The sequence below is a fragment of the Perca flavescens genome, chromosome 12 (assembly GCF_004354835.1).
Source record: "Perca flavescens isolate YP-PL-M2 chromosome 12, PFLA_1.0, whole genome shotgun sequence".
Lineage (NCBI taxonomy): Eukaryota > Metazoa > Chordata > Actinopteri > Perciformes > Percidae > Perca > Perca flavescens.
The window spans coordinates 1,762,865-1,781,384 of NC_041342.1; the positions used below are offsets into that span (position 1 = coordinate 1,762,865).

The 18,520-nt window shown below is 40.6% G+C and overlaps 1 protein-coding gene across 8 annotated transcripts in view; it reads left to right on the plus strand.

The window, feature by feature from the left end:
* The window catches only part of pard3ab (par-3 family cell polarity regulator alpha, b), a 334,540-nt gene that overhangs the window by 226,620 nt on the left and 89,400 nt on the right, over positions 1-18,520 (plus strand). For 7 of the 8 annotated variants that reach the window (XM_028593795.1, XM_028593803.1, XM_028593796.1 and 4 more), the window contains 2 exons: positions 2,862-3,092; positions 4,964-5,204. In XM_028593795.1, the coding sequence (XP_028449596.1) occupies positions 2,862-3,092; positions 4,964-5,204 (472 nt within the window). The remainder of the gene's footprint in view (positions 1-2,861; positions 3,093-4,963; positions 5,205-18,520) is intronic. The other variant, XM_028593802.1, reaches the window with a different exon arrangement.

Genomic DNA, 18,520 nt, shown 5'->3' on the forward strand with positions numbered 1-18,520 from the left:
CTAGAAATCTCTTGAAAACAAAAAGAGTTAGAAAAAGAATGGCAGAGAATGCAGCCTGAGAAGGATGTGGTTTATTTCCCGGTTCTGTTTACCAGTGGACGTTCACCTTGAGGGTCATTGTGAGGTTGGCTGGAGCAAATTCCAGAATCCGCCACAAAAAAAAAACGTACTAAAATGACTCCACAGCGAAGACTCTGAGGTCATTTCTGGGCAGCTTTAGTTGCTGGTCATTTGGAATTGGCAGGAAGTGACTAGTTCTTCATCCTCTCCCTCCATCCTCTAAAATCATCCAGTTCAAGTCACGTTGTACCATAACTCTCATTATAATGTTGCTTCTCTTGCACTACATCGACCTTGATAATATTTCAACACACTCATTGTCAGTGTGTACATGTTGATTCTGGACAGATTTTGTTCTAAAAGATGTTATTAAGACGTGTTGAAGGTTATGTAAAAATACAGTGAAGTCAGAATGGAACAGAAGTGAATCTAGATTGTAGGTCTATGTACTTTAGTATGCTACAGATTGGGAAAAACCTTTCACTAGGCTACGTTTGCACAGCAAGTCTTAATGCTTAATTCAGAATTTTTGCTCAGATCGGATTTTTTGTTTGGCTGTTCACATGACCTTTTAAAATGTGGCCTATATCAGATTCCAGTGTGAACTGTTTACGGTTTCGAACTGACCCGCATGCGCAAAACACCAATAACGATGACATCAGACGCAGCACACTGTTGCCCTAAAGTTAGGGAGGTTATGGAGGAAATAAGCATTTTCACTTTTATTTCAAAATGTTTGTGTAATGGCAGCTGTAAATATGAATGAGCCGGTGCTGAGGAGGAGAAGAATGAGCCATAACCCCTTTTGCGGGGTTATGGCTGCAAATTCCCTCCAGAGGTCTGTGTGGATGCAGAGACGAAGGAGTGGTGGGACTGCGTTGGGAATAGCTTCACAGAGACACAGTTTATTCAAAACTTTCGGATGTTGAGGGCAGCTTTTGATAAATGTCTATGTAGATTGACGTAAAAGTTGCATCAAATCCGCCTTGGTTGTTCACACTGCAGTATTGAAAAAAATCAGACCTGGGTCTGATTCAGGACCACATATGGAAGTGGTCTAAATCTGATTTAAAAAAATCTAATCTGAGCTAGATTTGAGTGTTCACACTACTTCTGAAGAAGTCTGACCTGGTCACTTGACCCAAGAAAAAAAAGATTTGGGCCACTTTTGCCTGCAGTCTGAACGTAGCCTATTTAAACGCTTATTAATTGCTTAACTGCTACTTAGCAATAGTAGTAAAAACTTTCAATACTTTTTTTCACAGCATTGTTGCTGAACTCCTGCACATATTTTTTTCTCCATTCCTAAGAGGAATTTCCTGAGAAAAAGTTAGATTTGCCTCCCTTCTCAGCTGTTTGAAGTGAATAAGAATGGTGTGGTAGCTGGTTAGCTGACATTGGTGTAGAATAGAAATGGACTTAAGGCCCTCATTAGATACTACAGCGTGCAGTGGAGATGTTCCGATAGCAGTATCAGAAAAGCCTATGATACTGCATAAAATGCTGCTCGGTATCAGCAAGGAGTTTGCTGGAGTTTATGCACCGATCTGATACCAGGTGGTTTAGCCCCGAAGAAAATCTCCTTCATCCCTTGTGTTGTCTTCCTGTCGACCATGCAACTTGTTCTCCTCCCGGGTTAACCCTTTTAAGACGTTTATTTTTTTTCAAGGTTTCTGTCACTTTTTTCTGCGCTTCTTTTCACTACAACCAGATTCACCACATCCACTTATTACTACTAGTTTTACACTTTTTTTTAAAGTCATGGTCAATACACCTCTTATATATGCAATTATACCTCATTTTTTAGCTGAAATTATGAATTATTTCCACCAATAGGTACGATTGAGTGGATAATCACAGACTGTCAAAGTTTAGTCAGGAGACTGTTTAGAAACCATCATTTTATAAAACCCCCATAATTCTATGAAAGTAGTGATCTGATGATCTTTAATTTGACTTGAGAAGAGCGTATGGAACAATCCATGTTATTTTTGGGCAATTTGCTTGAAAGAAATCCAAATTTGACCCGAGGACGACCAGAGGGTTAAAGTAGTTTATTTATGTCCTTATTCAGTTATGACTGACTGTCAAACTGGATAATAAAAGAAAGTTCTACGGCGTTCGTTGTTTGTGTTTGTTCATCTTTCACAAAAAGTTTAACCTGAGCCAGACCGTACTACAAAGTATTATACAGCTGTTAAAACATAATCAAATATATGACACACTGGTATCGGATCGGTACTCTTATCAGCCAACACACAAGTTCAGGTATCTTAATTGGTATCGGGAAGCAAAACATGGTATCGGACCATCTCTAGTTTGCAGTATTAGAGCGTAACTCCTGCCAAAATGTAACCTAGGGTCTTTTTGTGAATGTACCCGAGTCAAACTTTTGTTTCAAAGCATAATTAGGACGGAAGCGCCACTTGTAAGATTGACCGTATTGTCGTTTTCAGTCACATGGCCTTTTAAATGGGAGTGCTAGGTGTCGATCGCCGAATGCGAATGAACGGACTCCATAGGAGGAAATGTCATTCTTATATGAGGATCCTTTTTCAGCTACAAGGTCAATATTGTTTTTCACTAACGACAAAGGCCATTTGACCAAAAACAAAAATACGGTCAATCTTAAAAGTGCCGCTTCCTCCTAATTATGCTTTTAAATGAAAATTTGAATTGGGTACATTCACAAAAGACCCTAGGTTGCATTTTGGCGAGAGTTGAGCGTTAAGCCACCATTGTGGACTCAGTAGGTTTGGTGAAACGTTCCTCCAGTACATTCCTCTGTGTCCTCCCATCAGGTTCTTCCACAAAAGATGTGGGACCATCACTAGGCTTAAAGAAGTCCAGCTCTCTCGAGAGCCTCCAGACAGCAGTTGCCGAGGTAACCCTCAACGGGGACCTCCCCTTCCACCGGCCGCGCCCCCGTATCATCCGGGGTCGGGGCTGCAACGAGAGTTTCCGAGCAGCCATCGACAAGTCCTACGACCGACCCGCTGCAACTGAAGAAGACGATGAGGGCATGGAGACATGTAAGATATCCACCATTTGCACTCGACCGACAGTTACTAAGACGGTCCTGTTTCTCAGGTTTGATCCCACAGCAGCCACATCGGTATGATTTCCATCAGCGGTCGGGAGTCCTGGCAGTGTGTTTCAGCAAGGAACCTCAACCTGAGTCACTGTATAGCTTCTGGAACATGAAATATGAAACTGTACAATGCTACTTCACTGACACTGCATTATGGGTTATTGAGATGGCACTAACAAAACAATGGTGTTCAATAACAAGGATTGATATTGAAATGGATAACGTGTCATGGATTTGGCTTACCTACTCATGCATGGGAGTGACAGCATTCTGACTAATGATCACTATCTGGCAGCTGATTGGATCTCTGCTTGTGGCAATGGCATATCCCTGACTCAAGGTGTAACTATGCACTCCATCAGATAAGATAAGATAGACTTTATATATCCCACATTGGATAAATTCCCTTCTTACAGCAGCTCAAAACTAAATTCACACACATCAGAATAAGACAAATACACATTAGTCAGGAAACATATACAAAAAGGTATTATAAGAAATAGTAATAGTATACACTACAAATACACTATAAACACCCTTATCATACACAGACAGGTAAAATAAAAATTCATACAGATGAGTTAAGGTGCGGATGAATAGATTACATATTGCACAGTAGGAGGTGACACGGTAATAAATATGAGGCATCTTAAAGAGGACGAGTTTGGAGAAGTTCTGTGATAGACAATTTCAATTCAATTTTATTTATAGTATCAAATCATAACAAGAGTTATCTCAAGACACTTTACGGAGAGAGTAGGTCTAGACCACACTATCATTTACAAAGACCCAACAATTCTAGTAATTCCCCCAAGAGCAACAGTGGCGAAGAAAAACTTCCTTTTAGGGAGAAACCTGGGACAGACCCAGACTCTTGGTGGGCAGCCATCTGCCGCTGTTGGTTGGGGGAATGTGGAGGAATTTGAACACTGGCAATTTATAGATAACAATAACAATAAATATAAGGAAACTATGACTAGAAATAGTAGTTGTAGTAGTTCAGGGCATAGCAGGGCATACTAGCATCTGGGCAGGAAATCAGAGTCAAAGTATTCATCTGTTTTAACTTTATTTTCTATTTGATACTTCCTTTTAAAGCTAAATCTTGATTAGATTAATTGAATTCTTGTAAATTTGAATTACACAGTATGAACATTTGTGTTTGCAATAAAAAATGTCATGGTACAGCAATACAAATTACATAATCTCCAACACGTACACCCATGAGTTCTTTCCAAGCTATGTGTAGTAATAATGTAGCAAAGCCCCACACAATGCCGTCTGCTTCCTGAATTCTTCTTCCTTTTCATGTGGACATGACTTTAAACGTTTCAAACACAGACGGCCTTCTTCCTCCTGCTTTTCTTTTTCACTTTTTAAATGTCACGTCCTCATAAAATGAAATAGGAATTGGGAACGAGACAGCGGTCTGCTGGTATATTCATCTTTCATCTTACAAAAGAAACCATTTTTTAAAGTTTGGTTCTATACTCCCAAATAATCTGAGGTTTTTTTTATCTCATATTTTGTGAGAGCACCATGCCATTATACCATCAAATAGTCATTCATACATTGCTTTATTCATTTAATAAGATTCTGTGTCAAATGGTCTCTAAAGACGACTATCTATAATAGGTAATTAAATTACATTAAGCCCATTTATGGGACTTTCACAGATTTTCCTATATTAGGTTTATGGATTTTTATGGATGTGCTACAGTTCTACTTAAAATGAATGAGTTGATTGGTTATAAAGAATATGTTCTCCATTCTCCCCCGTGTTTCTTCCTGTATTTCTCTCCCTGTCTCCAGTGGAGGAGGACACGGAGGAGAGTTCCCGATCAGGGAGAGACTCTGTGTCCACGGTGGCCGACCACACCCCGCTTTCCGCCAACGAGAAACCCCTGGTCAATGGCACCAATCGCACCAAAGAGGAGAAGAAGAAAGATAAAGACAAGGGAGGGAAGGAGAAGAAGAAGCCGGAGGGAGGGAAGGAGAAAGACAAGGGAAAAGCCAAGAAGGGCATGCTGAAAGGACTCGGGGACATGTTCAGGTAAGACTGTAAAAAACCTGTAAAGAGCCCCTCGTATAATCATTTTCAGTGTCGTTCATTTGTACTCTTTGGGTCTCCTAGAATAGGGTTACATGCTTTGATGTTGAAAAACTGATTATGTTTCTCATGCTGCCCGTTGCTGCAGCTCCTCTGTCTGAAACACTCTGTCTGAGCTCTTGACCCGCCTTCCTGAAAAGCCCAGTCTGCTCTGATTGGTCAGCTGGCCCACTCTGTTGTGATTGGTCAACCAAATTCAAAAAAGCCGCTGGATGGGCTCTGCTTGCTCAGGCAGCACCTATGGGCAGTACATATGAAAAACTGGGCCTATCATTCTCAATCAGTGACATCGCTAATGGAGGAATTTCAAACAGGAATGTGGGCGAGGCGTTTCAGGCATTTGGGAAAAAGTGCTGTCTGTGGGAGAGAGAGCTCCATTTGGAGAGAAATGTGTTTGTTTGTGTTCTTTATACATCTATTACACACACAGAAAACTACATAACACCCTAAAAGACGGGATTAAGCAAGACAAGCCCTCACAAAAGCATACGCAAATTAGTTTAATGACATTCTTTAAGGTATTTCTTTGTTTTATGTCAAGATTGTATTCAGGCATTTGAAATGTACACCATTAGGTAATAAGAGTCTTTTGCAGCAGACCTATTGGCAAGTCTCCTTGAGAAGTAGAAGACTCGCTCGACGTCATTTTGGTTGTAGATTTTGCTTCATGGAATATTGTTACTTGTTTACTCCCTCCACCAAGACTTTATTCTTGATAGTTTGGGGACTTAAATACACCGTGTGTTGTCTTGTGTTGTAAGTGCATTGTGTAGCGGAGATATTTTTATTATTATTTTATTATTATTTGCCAATCGCACAATGTTAGCACACAACTTTCCTAAACTATTCTAACATTTACTGTTTATATAAATGTACTCTGAATCTGAGATCAGGCGGGGACTGAGATGTGTTCAATGTCAGTGCATCTGTCCAAGACACTTTGACCGATATCTCATGCAAACAGCTGATAGGATGTCATTATTGAGTGAGTTGTGTCCCTTAAATTACCAGAGGCTTATACTACGAAGCAAGCTCAACATGTCCTGGATTTATGTCCGTTACCCGGCTTCACCAAACCTAATAACCGCGGCCTGGCATAAGGTGGGACCTGATGGTGGTTATCAACTAGTTCCATCAACGCAGGGTTTCCCAATCCAGTGACGAGCGCGTTCACATAAAAGGGGCGGGGTTTGCACCATATGCACCAATCGCAAACATGGACAAGTCTGCCAGGACTGTATATTTTACACTAGAAGAGCAAACCATAATCCTACAGAAATATATAGAACACAGACACGTGATGCAGGCAAAAAGCAATACAGTTGCTGCTGCTAAACCCAGGAAGGAAAGCTGGCAAAAACAATTGCCGACACTGTAAATGTGTAAGTTACAAGACTTATCAATATCACTGCCCCATCAGTCAGACACAACAAGAGCTAACTTAATTACACTTGTGCATTCCATTAACTTCCGTTGCTGTAACCTATTCTTTTAGTTGCTACCTGGCAGTGGTAAGTGATCATGGAACAAAAAAAACATAATTCGCATTGGCAACATACGGCTCAAGAAGCTGACAAAGATACTTAATTCCCTCCACTGAAAATCTATATTTTTCATAGAAGTACCCATCGGCGAACGTCAACGGGTGATACACAACTGGGTTGAACCTGAAGTTACCTCGGTAACCCCACATCTTGCTTCGTGTTACAGGCCTCAGGTTGGTACATCTGTTCACACAGGGACAACTTGTCACATTCTTTAAACAGATAAAACCTGTAGCTCGCTGTATGGAGGGTTGGATGTAGCTAAAAGAGCTGTGTGATTTCTTCTGTGAGTGAGACCAGTTGACAGGACGGGCCTGAGCTGTGGATCTGAAGATGTGTGAGGAAACACTAATTAGACTCCAGACAACTTGACCTTTGTGGTTTATTTTCCCCGGTATTAATTGTGTCTCTGCAGCCTCTAACATTCTACCTGTCGAACAATCCCTCACAGCTGAAACTGACAGCACGCTGTGCACACACATCCCATTAGTGTACAGTCTATACATTTCCTCCACTTTCTCCGTCCCCATTACCATTGGGGTCTAGGTCTCTGATTGGTTGGGAAGCCGGCCAGTAATATATCCTTATATCATACTAGCCAAAGTGGCGGTGACAGGGAAGGGAAAACAGTGACTCTTGTCTGAGAGAGGGAGGTAATGAGGTCCACAGAGATGGAGAGAGGGGAGAGGATGATAAGATGGAAGAGAGGGAGATGCAGTTTAGTGCAATGGGTAGTGAAAGAAAAACAACACGTATTGCTGGAGACAAACTGAATGACAGAGAGCGATAATATAATAATAATAATAATAATAATAATAATAATAATACTGTCTAAGGGAAGAGAGACAGATGAAGTGAGCTGGAGGAGGATATCAACAATGATTAGAGATGGTCCGATACCATTTTTTCCTTCCTGTTATCGATTCTGATACCTGAACTTGTGTATCGGCCAATACCGAGTACCGATCCGATACCAGTGTGTTATATATTTCATTATGTTTTAACAGCTGTATACTACCATCCCTGTATGGATGTGATATGATTTCTATCTTTGCCTAGGTTAAACTCTTTGTGAAACATGAACAAACACAAACAATGAACGCCACAGAACTGTCTTTTATTCTCCAGTTTGACAGTGAGTCATAATTGAAAAATAACATAAACTACTTTAAAGGAGATTTTCTTAGGGTCTAAACTACGTGGTATCAGATCGGTGCATAAACTTCAGTACTGACCGATACGGCTAGCAGCATTTTAGGCAACTGGAATACATTTATTTTAAACTTATTCTTGACCCTGTAAGTAGCAATTTCATTAAATAATCTCAACAGCGGCGGCGATCCTTAAGATGGTGTAGTATTCAAAGTATGAAAAGGGGAGAGCAGTGAATGAGGGTGTACTCGAGAGAATGAGGGAGGACAGTAAGAGAGAGCTTGTTTGTGAATGAGAGCAGAGCAGTGGGCTTGGCTGTCAGGAGCTCAGATTAAGCGGTTTGGCCCTCAGGGGCCTCTGTAAGGGCCCAAGCCAGCACAGCTCTGTGTCAAACAGGTGGGAGCGCTTCAAATGACACCAGCTGACTTCTAATGGAGCAGAGAGACTCATGGTGGCACGGTGGCTCAGTGGTTAGCACTGCTGCCTCACAGCAAGTTGGCACTGCAGAGTTCGATCCCCCCAGTCCAGGCAGGGCCTTTCTGTGTGGAGTTTGCATGTTCTCCTCGTGTTTGCGTGGGTTTCCTACGGGGGCTTCGGTTTTCTCCCACCATAAAGACATGAATGCTGGGTAACTAGAGCTACAGTGGAAAATTAGCCGACTGGCTAACACCTGAACATTTACAGAAATGTTGATTAATGCGCATTGTTCTAATAAATATATCTTAAATGGGAGGCAGTCAGGGAAACACACACACACACACAAAATGGAGTAATCAGTGGGATGCACATGGACTTGCAAATATTGCAAACTCGTAAAAGCATGCATAGTTCACACTCATACACATGCTGGAATAATTAGTAGGGAACACACACATACTGTACATAGAGATACTATATATATATATATATATATATATATATATATATATATATATATATATTGTACAGACACAGGCATGGGAGGATGCAAACTACACACACATGCCGAACTATTTGGAAATCACAAATCCAGACACTAGACCACACAGCGCAGTAATCCTCTGTCCTCTCATACACTAAATCACACACTAATATCCAGCTTTTCTCCTCTCCTCCCAGATGATAACGATTGGTGTGCATTGTCGGAACACCGGTGTTATGGCGCTCTTATTGGCTCAATATTGGCCACATCATGGCTCCATTAAAATTCGGTCTCGCTGCCTGTTTGATCGGCTCCCAGTGTTTACTGGTAGAGACAGCTGTGTGCTCCAAAATAATGATGTGTTATATATTTAACCCATCTGTATGTCGACTCGGGATCAAGTACTCACCTTAAAGGAATAATCCACCAAAGTCTTATTTCAGAACACTTGTGATAATATCCTAGCTCGTGAAAGCTTTAACATTTTCTCTTCTGAACACAAGATGTAAGGTTGATTTTAAGAAGAGAAATGATTTCATAGTGTTGTTAGCTATTTAGTCAGCTTTTGTTTTTCCCCTTTGTGTTCGGCACATTGCACTCAAAAAGAAATCTAAAAAGCTGAACATTTTGAAGTTCAAAACGTAATGAACCGAATATCCAAAGACAAACACCTCTTTGTAACACCCACAGTGTTTGATTGACAGGTGATATGTGGGAGCGACAGTTTAGCAAACACCACAGTAGTGAGCGCTTAGCAGCAAAAACGTTACTGACGGGGGGAAAAGTTCTCAGAATTTGCATGTTTCACTTATGTTGGTGTCAACATGTCATGATGAAACAGAATGCAAATGTGTGTGTTGGCCCCAACCACCGAGGGTGGATGTGTCGAGTGCATCGTTACTGTTTTCTGAAAGCGTACAAAAGTGCGGCCCGATCACACTACCAACTGTGATGTGAGCAAGTTAGTTCCCCTGAGTGGCTTAACAGAATGTCAAGAACTCCCAATGAGTGTCATTTATGTTTGAGTGAGCGAGCGACCCTGTGTGTGTGTGTGTGTGTGTGTGTGTGTGTGTGTGTGTGTGTGTGTGTGTGTGTGTGTGTGTGTGTGTGTGTGTGTGTGTGTGTGTGTGTGTGTGTGTGTGTGTGTGTGTGTGTGTGAATCAGGAGTGTCAGGGAGCTTGTACTTTCATGTGTGTTTGCAAGTAGGAGAGGTGGCTCAGGAGTGGGAGGCCTGTAGAAGTCAGAGGTGTGTGTGTGTGTGTGTGTGTGTGTGTGTGTGTGTGTGTGTGTGTGTGTGTGATCAACAGAGCTGCTACTGCCTGACCCTCTCATGTCTCGAAGGCCTCACACTCAGTCCCAATCAAAGCCTCATTACCATCAACCACTGCCAACAGAGCAGCCTGCCAACCCTGTATCCATCTCCCTCTCTTTCTCTCTCTCTCTCTCTCTGTTCATCACTTGGACTCCAAAGCAACACCCAGCCTGTTAGTTTGGCACCAGCAAAGATGGTCGTTGCCCAGAAATGCGAGGGCTGCGCTAATTTTGCAGTGGTTTTAGCGTGTGTTTGTGTGTCTTTGTGTGTAAGTGTGTTCTCGTCATGAACAAGTGAACAAGCCTGAACATGGAAAAGGCTCACGCTGTGACAAGCTTCACGATGTGTTGCAGAGGAAACACTGTGGCCATTCTCCCCGTCTGCCCATTGTATTTCTCACAAACTCGCTTTTTTTTTCAGTAGAGGTTTGTCATGGATGGTGGAACGTTCATGCATCATGGGAACAGAACAGAGCGTCATGAGATAAGATGATAATAGCCACAGTGAACAAACTGCTGTTAATGTTGCATTCATCGTAAGTTATTGCTCGTAGTTCCAGCTGTGCAAACAAATTCAGACTACTTACAGATTACATACCAAAAAAAAGAAACAAATGTTGGCTGGATGAAATATTGAATAACTTCACTGTTCTTAGATCCTACTAGAAAACAAAATCTGAAGATGGCACTTTAGTTGAAGGCCAACATTAGCATAACAAATATTAGCATCAACACGCTAATGTTTAGTATGTGAAGTTTAGCACATGATCTTCTTAGCATGCTAACTCAAAAATAATAACATATTAGCATGCTAACATGTTAGCATTTATGTTAAATGAATCACAAAGTACAGCTGAGGTTGATAGCCATTCAGTTTAGCGTAGCAGTATCCTAGCATGATGTTTTTAGTGAATATTTTTAAGGGTTTTGTCAGAGATTGAAGTGCTCATATTATGCTCATTTTCAGGTTCATAATTGTATTTAGAGGTTATGTCAGAATAGGTTTACATGGTTTAATTTAACAGTACCTAGGTAAGGACTACTAGCCAGTCAGAAGCAGAGTATGAGGGCGGGCCCTGACCGTACCTAGGTAAGGACTACTAGCCAGTCAGAAGCAGAGTATGAGGGCGGGCCCTGACCGTACCTAGGTAAGGACTACTAGCCAGTCAGAAGCAGAGTATGAGGGCGGGCCCTGACCGTACCTAGGTAAGGACTACTAGCCAGTCAGAAGTAGAGTATGAGGGCGTGCCCTGACCGTACCTAGGTAAGGACTACTAGCCAGTCAGAAGCAGAGTATGAGGGCGGGCCCTGACCGTACCTAGGTAAGGACTACTAGCCAGTCAGAAGCAGAGTATGAGGGCGGGCCCTGACCGTACCTAGGTAAGGACTACTAGCCAGTCAGAAGCAGAGTATGAGGGCGGGCCCTGACCGTACCTAGGTAAGGACTACTAGCCAGTCAGAAGCAGAGTATGAGGGCGGGCCCTGACCGCACCTAGGTAAGGACTACTAGCCAGTCAGAAGCAGAGTATGAGGGCGGGCCCTGACCGTACCTAGGTAAGGACTACTAGCCAGTCAGAAGCAGAGTATGAGGGCGGGCCCTGACCGTACCTAGGTAAGGACTACTATTATAACGTTTGTCTCTGAAGTAAAGGCTGGACTACAATAGAGCTGTTTGGAGCAGTTGGTGAACAGTGTTTTCTGTTGGAGATGGGAAGTCCCTTTGGGGGGGACTTTGGGCTTTTTCACTTTGTAAACCTATAACGTGCTCAAAAAACATGACATGGCAAGATGGCAAATAAAGTACTTGCAAAAAATGTATAAAGTGTAATAGTAGGCAAGGTGTCGGTACTAGATGTGCAAATGATTTGTTTGTACTGATTCTGTAGATGCCATCGTGCTGTGATCATATTTGAGTGACATTCATTTCCTGACTTCATCCTAAATTCACCACTTTTTACAGATTTGTCCTGTGACATTTCAATATGCCACCCAAAAGTGCCCACTACACCAGCAGTGTTGTTCTCACTTTTTGTGCGTTCAAAGGATTAGCAGTGACACACAGGTTGTCTGCTGAATAGAATAAGATGAATCCTTGACATTTTGAAGTTGTCTTTCCAAAGCACAAACACCCGTCAAAGCCTCTTTATCAATGGCGTCGGGCTTACGAGACGGTGCCTGGTATATAAGATTATTAAATGCCCTGGTGTCATGGTTAATACTCTGTCGCCTCTTCAAAGTTTTCTTATTCAGTCATAAATCTGTGTGTGTGTGTGTGTGTGTGTGTGTGTGTGTGTGTGTGTGTGTGTGAGAGACAAGGAGAGTTAGGCTGTCTTTTAAGGGGCTGTTAATGAAAGTTAGTGGTGTGGAGAAAGAACGTGTCAAGCGTCTCGCCGTGATAGATCACTCCTGCTCTTAGCATTAACGGCGAGCTGTCACTCTGAGCATTTCAGGCCGCCGCAGTTAAATTAATCAGGTAATGGACCTTAGTCTCCAAGCTCCCTCCACCTTCACTGCACTGTCTCCTACTCATTCTACTCATCTCATGGTTTTCCTCACTTTGTTTTCTGGACACTTGGGAGCCGCTTAAAGTGATGGTTCAGAGTAATTTCACCCTAGGGTCCTTTGCACCATGACCTCGAGCCAAACACCCCCCCAGAAGCTTTTTTCACCTGGGTCTAACATTGGGCGAGTTAGCGTAGAGTAGCGTTAGCCGCTGAATAGCTTAGCGCAGGGGCTAATGGACCCACGTTTGTATCTCGTAAATGACTCCACTAATAATGCCCGAAATGATACCAAACTTCTACAGTAGTACAAATAGGTTATGTACTCATAAAACGATGGATTGGAAAGTTTGTAAGTACACCAGAAGTTTATGAACACTTGCCTGCTCTCTTCTGCTCTCTGTTGCTGCTGCTACCTGCAGTTAGACGAGTGCTTAGGGCAAATCTACAAATTACTACACCGAAAAGAGATGCAACAAAAATATTTATTAATTTAATGATTAAATAAGGTAATGTCTCCAAACTTACCTCAATTATTACTTGTCTCCTGCTAGTCATATTACAGCACTTTAAAAAAGAAGTTAAATTAAAAAATATTTGTTGCATCTCTTTTCGGTATTGTAATTTGTAGACGTCCCTAAGCACTCGTCTCACAGCAGCAGCAACAACAGCAGAGAGCAGAAGAGAGCAGGCAAGTGATATTTACATAAACGTCTGGTGTACAAACTTTCAAATCCATCGTTTTATGAGTGCATAACCTATATATAATAATGTAGACCTTTGGTATCATTTCGGGCATTATTAGTGGAGTCATTTACGAGATACAAACGTGGGTCCATTAGCCCCTGCGCTAAGCTATTCAGCGGCTAAAGCTACTCTACGCTAACTCGCCCAATGTTAGACCCTGGTGAAAAAAGCTTCTGGGGGGGTGTTTGGCTCGAGCTCATGGTGCAAAGGACCCTAGGGTAAATTACTCCAAACCATCACTTTAATGCCTCATTGCTTTGACAATATCATGATGAAATCATACATCGTGATATACAATTACGTTGTCTAAATTGATAATAACAAGCACATACTGCCGACCATGCACTTGTTGTCCTCTCGTGTCAAAATAGAAAATTAACACTTTTGTGACACTTTTCTTTTTTTCCTGTGATTTTGACACTTTTTCTGACATTTTTGTCCTTTTTATTTGGAACTTTTTTCAATGTTTTTGTTGCTTTTTTTTTTTTTTTTTTTTTTTTACAGTTTGCGCTTTTTCCCACTACCACCACTACTGTAAACACGCCACGGACACCAACTTATTACCACTAGTGTTACGCTTATTTTTCGGAATTCATGGTCAATAAACCTCGTTGGATTTTTAAATTATACCTAATTTTTGAGTCAAAAAAGCTGAAATTATGAATTATTTTGACTAATATTAGAGGAATGTATGTTGATGCATAATCAAAGAACTTGTGTATGTCAAAACTGAGTCGGAATACTGTTTAGAAACGTTTTTTTTTTTTTTTTTTTTTTTTTTTAAACGCTATAAAATTGAATAACTCAAAATTCAATGAAAGTAGTGATCATTAACTGTACTTGGAAATCTGGAACCAGCCATGTTATTTTCTCAGTAATTTGGTTGGAAAAGAAAACCATATTTTTTTTTGACATTTTGATAACGGGTCCAATTTGACCCCGAGGACAACGGGAGGGTTAATTGCACATAAAACTGTTGCTTTTCAAATATCCCCGCTCGATAAACTAGGGCTGGGCGATAATTCAATTTGATAATTTATCGTCTTTCAATGGAATCACATAGAGCTGGGCAATAGGGAGAAAATCAAATATCACTATATTTATCACCAAATACCTCGATATCGATACCACAGTGATATTGTAGTGTTGACTATTGGTGCTCTAACAAAATATCTTCACACTTAGATTTTAGGTAAATAATCATCAGTAATGTTGATATAATGACTAAGTGGTAAAGGCAAATAATAGAACAGTTACAGTCTGGTAAGTTCAGAAAAGTACATCACTTTACTGTAACACTTATGTCATATCACCATATTACGATATCCAAAATCGAAGACGATATCTAGTCTCATATCACGATATCGATATAATATCGATATATTGCCCAGCTCTAGAATCATATCATGATGAAATCATACATCGTAATATACAATTACGTTGTCTAAATTGATAATAACAAGCACATACTAACTCCATTTTCGTTGTGAAACATTTTGAGGGAATATCATTTGAAGAATTGCAGATTTGTTTTAACATCACACTTTTTTTGTGCATGCATGTAAACATAGTCAGTATATAGCTGATTACTTATATAATATCTCACTGTAAAAAATATTTTGTGAAAGCACCAATAGTCAACCCGACAATATCGCCACAATATGGACATGGATGTATTTGGTGAAGAACATGGTGATATCTGATTTTCTCCATATGGCCCAGCCCTACAATAAACACGACCTAACAGGAAGGAACCTGGTTTAGGATAGTCGTAGAACATCACGGCCGGTCGTAACCACGTTCTGATTTCTCATTTTCTTGGTTTTTATTACTGTGTTTTAAAAATTAGTTGTGATTTTCTTCTCATTCTTTGTTCATTCTCTTTGATTAACACATACACACACTCACTCACTCACTCACACACACTTTCTTTATTTACTTTCTCTTCATTATTAGCTTTTTCATTTTCCCATTCTTACCATTTCTTCTGTTTGTTTTTTTTAGATTTCATTGGATTTGGCTTCCTTCATGTTTGTCTCACTCTCTCATTCATGTTATCCTCCCACCTTTATTCCCATTGACTGTTGTTTTCTTTTTTCTATTCTGTTTCTCACACACCTACACACTCACACCACTGAGTCACGCTCGTATTATTCTTTCTTTGCGTTTCTCTCATTGATTTGCTTTATTTCTCTTGTTTTCAATTCTCTTTCTTCTGTATTGCCTTCCACTCACACATTCACATGCCTCACATCTCAGTGTGTCTTTCCTTCCTCCTCTTTCTTACTCGTATTTGTGCAATTTACACAATTTCTCTTTCTTTAACACACTCACACTCCACTGTTGGGATTTTCACTTATTTGGTTTGCGTTTGATCCTTTGACTTTTGTCTTTCCTTCACTTTTGTTTTATCTTTCTCTTTTTCCCCACTTTACTCTCTCTCTTTTTTCAGTCACACACACACACACACACACACACACACACACACACCTTGAGGTTGTCTTTGTATTCTGCACTATAGTTTAGTTTTCGCTCTTAATGTTTCATTCATTGAGCTTCTCTTGCGCAAGTTAATTTTTTTTCTCTCTGGTTCACTATCTTCTGTCTCTTTTATTAACACACACACACACACCTACCTCTTTGGTTTCTCTGAGCGCTGCCTCTTTAGAAGTTGTAGATATTCTCCGCGGACCAATTTCCCTGTGAATAATCACGAAGGTTCATTGTGGAAGCGAGCACGGTGCCAAAGTCATTTCTTCAACAGGCTGCAGCTTTATACTGAGTCAATCAAGCTGAAATATCTCTGCAATGGCTCCTATTTGGTTAAGCGTCACTCCCTCCCTATGAATCTAATTACTGCCATGGGCCGCCGCCGCCGCCTTCATTTACCTAACTTTAAACCAACTGAATTGAGTTTGAGCTAGTGTGAAGTACTTTTCAATCGGTTCATTTGAGGGCTGGATGGAGCTGCGTACCTGTATTTGTGATCACAGACACCCTAACATTTTCAGTCAGATCAGTTGATTTTGAGTTGCTGCGAAGGCTCTGGAGAGAAATGTCACATATTTTATATTGTAAGTCACAATAAAATAATGTATTAGTTTTACATTATTTAACCCTCCTGTTGTCCTTGGGTCAAATTCAACCCGTTTTCAAAGCCCAAAAATAACATGCATGGTTCCCTACAACACTATTCGCAAGTAAAATTACTTTCTCTGAAATTACTTTCAGAGAATTTTGGGTGTTTTATAAAAAGAATTAGCGTTTGAAAAACAAATGTAAATGGTTTCAAAACCATATCCTGACTAAACTTTGACAGTCTGAGATTATCCATCAACACACGTTCCTCTGATCTTAGCTATTAGTCAAAATAACATCCTCATCATTTCTAAAATGAGATATCATTTAATATGAATGAGGTGTATTGACCATGAATGCCAAGTAAGGAATAAGTATAAAACTAGTGGTGGTAAAAAAAAAAAAAGAAATCACAAAAAGTTTGAATGTTCAATTTGGACCTGGGTGGACAACAAGTGCATAATGGACAGAAAGACAACACAAGGGTCAGAAATGATTCTGTGTTGGAAACCGTTCCCTCATTCATTCCCACTCCCTATTCCCTATATAGTGTTTATTAAATCATGAACTATATAGGGAACGGCCAAACCAGATTCCAGACACTCCGTGAGAACATTGGTGCGTCAGTAGATGTTCCGGTTATTTGGGTGACGGAGACGGGCACCAGGGGCGCCGCCAGGAATTTTGGGCCCCATGACAAAAAATCTAATTGGCCCCCTCTGTGCAGCTGTTGTCACCACATCTCTAGGACCTAACTGTCCCATCAAAAGCTTTACATAACTCTAATTAAAGGCATGCAACTGTCTTGTTTCTTGTAGTTCAATACTTGTACTACTGATTTGTACATGCATGCAAGTCTAGTATGCAGTTCATTGTTTGATGCAAGATTAAAAACAACCATAAAAATTGTGCTGAAGGCCATCTTTTACAGTCTCAATGTATTTTTATTGTAAAATTTGAGAAAATGGAAAATTCTCTTAACACTATTATTATTATTATTATTATTATTATGAATGAAAGATTTAAAAAAAGAAAAACGAACAAACTTAAATATATATTTACTTTTCAATCAAAATAAATTAACATCATCCTCTCAAAACAATGAAAACAGCTACACATAAATGCCAACAAGAAAATAAAGTGTTTTAAAGTGAAGTTAGATTTTGTGTGTGTGTGTGTGTGTGTGTGTGTGTGTGTGTGTGTGTGTGTGTGTGTGTGTGTGTGTGTGTGTGTGTGTGTGTGTGTGTGTGTGCGTGTGTGCGTGCGTGCGTGCGTGCGTGCGTGCGTGCGTGCGTGCGTGCGTGTGTGTGTGTGCGTGTGTGTGTGTGTGCGTGTGTGTGTGCGTGCAAGCTTCTCAAATAATTTGCCCTTCATGATGGGAATAATAAAGTCTGTCTCTATAGATGTCATTCCATAATTCAATCTAAATGAAAGTATCAAACTGGATTATTTTAATATTGTCTGTATCTTACATGCAGGCTCAGGTAAGCTACTCACTGTTTCCAACTGTCCAGCATCCAGTACAGACAGTAGGTTGTTAATTTTTTCATTTTATTTCATAATGATCATTATGTGAGAAAATAATTATTAATGTATTTGAATTTCTGTCATTAATAAATATTTCATTTTCTTTTTTGTAATGGTAAAAAGAGCAAGAGAGACCGAGAAATCCCCACAGACTCCCTGCAATGACGCTAACTGGCATGTCCTTGGACACAGTGTTGCTCACCTTCTTCACTGGGACAGGGAGGGGCTCAGTTAGGGGCCGTTCACATTGTACGCTCGCCGCTAGGTTGTCCTATTCCCAACTATATTTGTTGTGCTCGCCGCTGATGGTTTAATAATTTTATATTAGTTTTTACCTATTTTTTGGGGCCCCTGTCAGTCATGGGCCTTTGGAATTGTCCTAACTTTTCCCCCTGTACGCCGCCCCTGGCGGGCACGCCCAACATCATGGAAACAAACCCAAACAAAAATACTTCTAATACGTCCCTGAAACAAACCGAGCACTCAGGAGAATATTAG